The sequence below is a fragment of the Octodon degus genome, unplaced genomic scaffold (assembly GCF_000260255.1).
Source record: "Octodon degus isolate 3935 unplaced genomic scaffold, OctDeg1.0 scaffold00073, whole genome shotgun sequence".
Lineage (NCBI taxonomy): Eukaryota > Metazoa > Chordata > Mammalia > Rodentia > Octodontidae > Octodon > Octodon degus.
Genome location: NW_004524649.1, coordinates 188,971 through 195,587, shown reverse-complemented (window position 1 = coordinate 195,587; position 6,617 = coordinate 188,971). Strand labels below are relative to the sequence as shown.

The 6,617-nt window shown below is 36.1% G+C and overlaps 1 protein-coding gene across 1 annotated transcript in view; it reads right to left on the bottom strand.

Moving 5' to 3' along the window:
• LOC101572827 (olfactory receptor 7A17-like) overlaps positions 1-2,945 on the bottom strand; it is an 8,340-nt gene extending 5,395 nt beyond the window's left edge. The window contains exon 1 of the mRNA XM_004635618.2: positions 2,042-2,945. Coding sequence (XP_004635675.2) covers positions 2,042-2,945 — 904 coding nt within the window. The remainder of the gene's footprint in view (positions 1-2,041) is intronic.
• Between the last annotated feature and the right edge of the window lie 3,672 nt (positions 2,946-6,617).

Genomic DNA, 6,617 nt, shown 5'->3' with positions numbered 1-6,617 from the left:
TGAAGCTTTTTTTTTTTTTTTTTGTGGAACCAGGGATTAAATTCAGACCCTTGTGCTTGCCAGGGAAGTGCTTTTTTCACTGAGCCATCTCCCTGGCCCCTTAGAGAAGCTTTATTTGGAGAAGTAACTTTGTAGTATAAATTCAGGTCAGTAAATATCATGTGTCCTGCCTTTCTTTTTTATATGATGATCTTTAATTCCATCTATTTTTCTGTAGCTAATATCCTTTGATTCTTCATTAGAACTAAATAATATTCTATTTTGTTTTTATTCTGTTAAAGAATATCTTTTTTTTTTTGTGTGTTTTAAGGAAGGATCTAGAGGGTGTTCAGGGACTCACTACTAGATTGGACTTGTAGTGATCCACCTGTTTACATCCTCCCAAGAGCAGGGATTACAGGTGTGCACCACCATGCCCAGTCTCAATGGCCATCTCAGCACATCCTGGAGGCGGAGCCAGAATGGCAGACCTAGGGATCAAACCCCCAGCTTTAATCCACTGAACTACTTGGCCAGCCATAAGAATATTCTATTCTTTAAGAATTCAGCAATTGATGGGTACCTAATTTCTTTCTACAGTGTAGATGTTGTGAATTGTGATAATAAATATTTCTATGCCAGTATCTTTACAGTATGCTGGAGTTTTTCAGAAAAGGACAAAAAAACTGGTACAGTTGGATCAAATGTTATGTTTACTTTTAGCTTATTAAGAAACCTCTATATTTATTCCTATACGGATTCTCCTCACCTCAATTGTCACCAACTACACAATCTTTTTTACCTACTGTATAACAGAACGTCATATTTATGGATATTAGATCTCATGTATAAACTTATGAATTTCTACAAACTTGATCCTACTTGTGAACAAATATTTCAAACCAAAGAATAAATTACCTGAAATTGAGAAAATATTCCACAGATAACAGCAACTGTGATTTATCCCTTATTCAAAAGGTACCAAGCCCACTTTAAGACCACATATATTTCTTGGGACCAGAGGAGAATAGACATCTGAGTCTTGGGAAACAGCAGTTGTTAATGGTGAAAGGGAACCTCCTCTCAGATCATCAACAACCAGCACAGCATTTGACAGTGGACCACCCACAGAGTATTTTGGGAATATCTAGAAGAGAGACGCTGCATTACACACACATAAAGAAATAATGGAGATGAACATTAATTTCCTTCATTTTACCACTATAATCTATTTACATGTGTTGAAGTATTTCACTAAAGCTATTTAATATATAAAGCCATTACATATTAACAAACTTCTGAAATCAAATTTCAAAATATATTCAGCATTTGTCTATAATGTTGAGCCATTTTATAGCCATCATGTCTTTGAATTTTCCTAGGTACTCTTGTCACAAAACAAGAGCTTATGGTAACCAGGTAACTCATTTGAGGTCACGGATGGGACTACAAAGGCTCAAATGGAAGGCTGTGTTAGGTCAGGCTCTTGGAGCTGATGGTAAGGTGCCTCTAGACAAGATTTATGATAGTAATAATTAACGTTCAAATGAAGTAGAAACAGTACAAGGATTCATGTTGTTAGGCAGTTTTTGAAAATGTCAAGATAAAAAATGATAATTCAATAATAAACATAAAACCTTCTAATCAATATTCAATGAGTAAGCACTTTGTACATGGATGACAGTCTACCACATGTCAATGACTATACTTAAAATATGAAAAATAATTTAAATTAAACCCATATATAATGTAACTATTTTCCCTATAATATGAAAAGTCTTTTCTAATTTAGAGGCCAATTTACTAAATGAATTCAAAGGTGTATTTTCATGTAGACTTTCCCTAGAAATTTGTGATTGATAACACATTTTGCTAATGACAAATGTAATGTAGGCACTATGAACACCAAGCTGAATGTGAATGAAAGGAAGGACAAAGTATTATTTCCACAATGTGATAAAAATATTGTAATATTTACTCTGAAGCATATGACTCTGTCATTAAGAGAAATTCAATAGTCTTGGGAGAATAAATGCTTATATAATTTCTCTGTCAAAGAAATTTTTCAGAGCCCTCTTTATGTCTTTATTTCTCAGACTATAAATAAAAGGGTTCAGCATAGGGGTGATCACAGTATAAAGCACTGAGGCCATTGCACTTGAGTGTGAGTTCTCAGTGACAGCAGAACTGAAGTACACACCTAGTAATGAGCAATAAAATAAGGTGACAACTGATAGGTGAGATGCACAGGTGGAAAATGCTTTATATCTCCCGTGAACTGAAGAGATTGCACATATATTGGAAGCAATTTTAGAATAAGAGTATAGGATACCAGCAAGGGTTCCACCACCTAGCAACCCACCTACCAAATCAAGTTCCATATAGTTAAGGTATGTATCAGAACAGGCAAGATAAACCAACTGATTAGGTTCACAGAAAAAGTGTGGGATTTCCAAGTCTGTGCAGAAGGACAGCTTCAGAACCATTAAGCTTTGTAACAAAGAATTAAGGGCATTCATGATCCAGGACATAAAAACCAGCAATATACAGAGTTGAGACCTCATGATGACTGTGTAGTGCAGAGGGTGACAAATGGCCACGAAGCGGTCATAAGCCATCACAACCAGAAGAAAGTTTTCCAATCCTACAAACAATGTAAAAAAAAAAGTTTGAGTAATGCAGCCTTCATAAGTTATAGCCTTGCACTTTTTCTGGATATTTGCCAGCATCTTTGGCATAGTGGTTGATGTAAAACAGATATCCACAAATGATAGGTTGGAGAGGAAGAAGTACATGGGTGTTTTCAGGTGGGAGTCTGAAGATGTGGCCAGGATGATGAGCAAGTTCCCAAGAAAAGTGATCAGGTACATGGAGAGGAAAAGTCCGAATATCAGGGTCTGAAGTTCTAGATTCTCTGAAAATCCCAGAAGAAAAACTGAAACTCTTGTGTTATTTTTTGATTCCATATGCTATAAAGAGAAAATTAACATCACTAAATTTTGTATCTGATCTTCTTATCGTCATCCCTGTGCCATCTAGGATAATTAGGAATTTATTTTTTTCGCTCTACTTTATACTCAACATAATATGTACTCTGTGGCTTTATTTAACATTTATTTCGGGCTGGTGAGATGGCTCAGTGGTCTAAAGCACCTACTTAGAACAAGCTTAGCAAAGCACAGGGACCGCGGTTCAATCCCCCAGCACCACATGCCAGCCAGCCTCGCCCCCTGGTGGGCTGAGCTGGCCACACACACACACACACACACACACACACACACACACACACACATAAATAAAATAAAAAAAAGTTACAATAAAAGGCAAAGTTGGGCAGAGTGGTGCACACCTGTAACCCAGCACGCAGGGAGACTAAGGCAGGAGGATCACTAGTTCAAGCCCAGCCGAGGCAACTTATCAACCTAGAAAAGCCTTATCTCAAAATAAAAATTAAAAAAAACCCATTCATTTCATGATCATGAGTGATGGAAATCATGTTTTAAACACATATTGCCTAAATGTAAAAGTTCATACAATCAATCATTGAGAAAGAATAAGACTAAATAACAATAGCTTTGTGAGTAAGCACTTGCCTGGTATGTGTGGGGTCCTAGTTTTATTTTTATTTTAATGCATTTTAGTACAGGGTCTACAGTCTCACTATACAGATCAGGCTCAGAGTGATCCTCCTGTTTTCAGCCTCCCAAGCACTGTGGCACACTGGGGATCAAACTCTGGCCCCTTCACCTGCCTAAACAGGCACTTTAGTCCCATGAGCTATCTGACCACCCATGGGGTTTAAGTTTTAATCCTTAGATTTTCAGTGAAATAAGTACAATAAAAGGCACTGAAAAAAGACTTTGGGTATATCCATTACTTAGAACTGATATTTTAATATTTGAGGGAAGAGTTAGGTCTCACCTGTTTTTTTTTTAACACTGATAACACCATACAGTATACATATGTTTATAAATATTACACAAAATTCCATAAATGTGTACAATTCCAGGTGCCTAAAATTTTTAAAATTTTATGTCATATCTTAAATTAGTAATTCATCTGAAGAAAATAGGGGCATATAACATAGAGAATTGATAGAGTTTGTATCTTTTGGGAGGCTCCAGAAATTGCATTGTACAAGATATATTTCAACAGAGACTTCAAGAAAGTGGGCTGAGGGCTGGAGAGATGGCTCAGTGGTCTAAAGCACCTACTTGGAACAAGCTTGGCAAAGCACAGGGACCGCGGTTCGATCCTCCAGCACCACATGCCAGCCAGCCGCGCCCCCTGGTGGGCTGAGCTGGCCACACACACACACACACACACACACACACACACACACTAAATGTTAAAAAAAAATTAAAAAAAAAAAAAGAAAGTGGGCTGAACTGAGCTCTGAGCAAATCCACAGATTTATGTAGTTGGTGGGATGAATACACAGTGCAAATAATCTGACCAAATCATTTCCTTTATTTATAAAAATTCTAAGGACATGTATGTGGCTACCAGGATAGCAAGAAGGAGATGAGAGTAATCATGTCTGAGAATGCTGAGAAAGGTGGTTGGATGCTGAAGCTGCTAAAAGGTTAAAATTTTGAAAATTCAACAGGTCTTTGTTTCCATGTTGTCTCTTTTATATGTGTTTTATCCAGCTTTATTGGAGTATAATTCCATAATGTAAAGCTAGGTGAATGTCTTGTGTACAGTTGGAGAATCAAGATACACAGTATTACAGATACAGCCATCACCTCCCAGAGTGTCCCTCTGTGTCTTTGCCTTTTTTAAAAGAATAAAAAATAGTTATAGAAAAAAACAGCATTACAAATGATACAAAATTTCACTAAAGAAAGTAATATGAATTCAACAATGGCTGGTGTATTGCATGGTGTTATCTTCAAGTTAGTTGTTCAGATTACTAGGTGCAAATGTGCAAGATTGGCTTAAAGGAAAAAAAAATAACAAAATAGTTGTAAGAAATTCAAAAGAAAAAAGATAAGAATAATAAAAACAGGGGCTGGGGAGATGGCTCAGTAGAATAAGGGCTTGCCTGGCAATCACAAGGACCTGAGATCAATCCCCGGTTCCACAAAAAAAAAAAAAAAAAAAAACAACAAAAAAAAGCATTAACTGCTCCTTTCAAAAGACCAGCAGAAATTGACAACACAACTATCCAAACCATTCTACATATATACGTAAATATATCTTTTTCCCTTATTTTATTTGTCATTTTCCTCATCCCACCATTTCCTTCCTTTCAAATAAATCCTTTTTCTTTCACAGTATCTATTGTACCTTTCAGAATTTAATTACTCTTTCAGGTTCTCACTCTAGAGAGATAATACGATGTTTACACAGGTGGATCTGATTTGTTTCTCTTACCTATGTACTCTCTGGTTGCATCCTACCAAAAAAGATAAATTCAAAGCTTTCATAGATAAATGAGTGTCTTTTTATTGTAAAAGCTTTTAGCACCATATTTGTCCATATTGGAATCCTTGTCACATGCAATATATTATTATTACTAGGCAGTATGTTCTACAGCATTTGTACAAATATGATTATTTCAAATAACTGTAACAGTTAAAAATCATTTAAAAACCAATGCATATATTCCCCTAGTTTACTTCCCTGATAGAGCCATTCTGTTCTACACATCTATGAGTTTGAGCATTTTAAATATATAAGTAGGACCATGCAGTATTTTGATTCAAAGGTGTGCCTGGATCAAGGGACATTCTTCCTTATTTCATTTACTCATTAGAGTTAAAGCAGACATACTATGAGAAATATCCAGAATCTGCAAGGAAATAATCTTGATAAACATAATTATAAAGTTTCTCAAAAAATGCTAGAAAATTGAATTCAATAGAACAGCTGAAAGATTATTCCCAATTGGGAATATATGTTCTCAATTTCCCCTGCTTGCTGGTATGTTCATTCTGTGAGACATTACGACACCCAGCAAATGTTAAGAATAAAATTTTCAAAATTATTTATTTATTTGGTACAGGGTCTCGCTATGTGGCTTGGGCTTGTAGTGATCCTCCTATTTCAGCTTCCCCAGCTCTGGGATTATAGGCATGTGCCACTACACTGAGTTTTGGTGGCTGACTCAGAGTGGTGCCTGCATGTGGGTCAAAACCAGGTGCTTGAGCTAGCCAGGCAGATGCATAGAGTGCTGAGCTATCTCCCCACATGGGTCAAGAATTTTTATAATCTTCCTTTACAGGATTTATCCCTGTGGACACTAACGTAAGTACATTTATTTCTGTTTACTACTTTTGCTATTAAATTGTAAATTCAAGCTGAATAAATATCTTACCTATTTGTACAATTTAGTTTTTTCACAAAATGACATTTTAGAAAATAAAAAGTTGAAGAAATAAATGGCTTGAATAAATATTAATAATTACATAAATAAATGAATTCAGAACAAATGGATTAAATGAAAATCTTAAATAACTTCTGAATAATAAATCTAAGATAACAGTAAAATAACTATGTCAATACCAGAATGTAATTCGAGGCCTATTTAATAAGAAACTAGGGATAGACCCAGAGCGCAGGCCCGGCGAGTGAGTGAGGTGACCCAGGCCGCAGGATCCTGAACAGATCCAGAGCGCAGGCCCAGAGAGTGA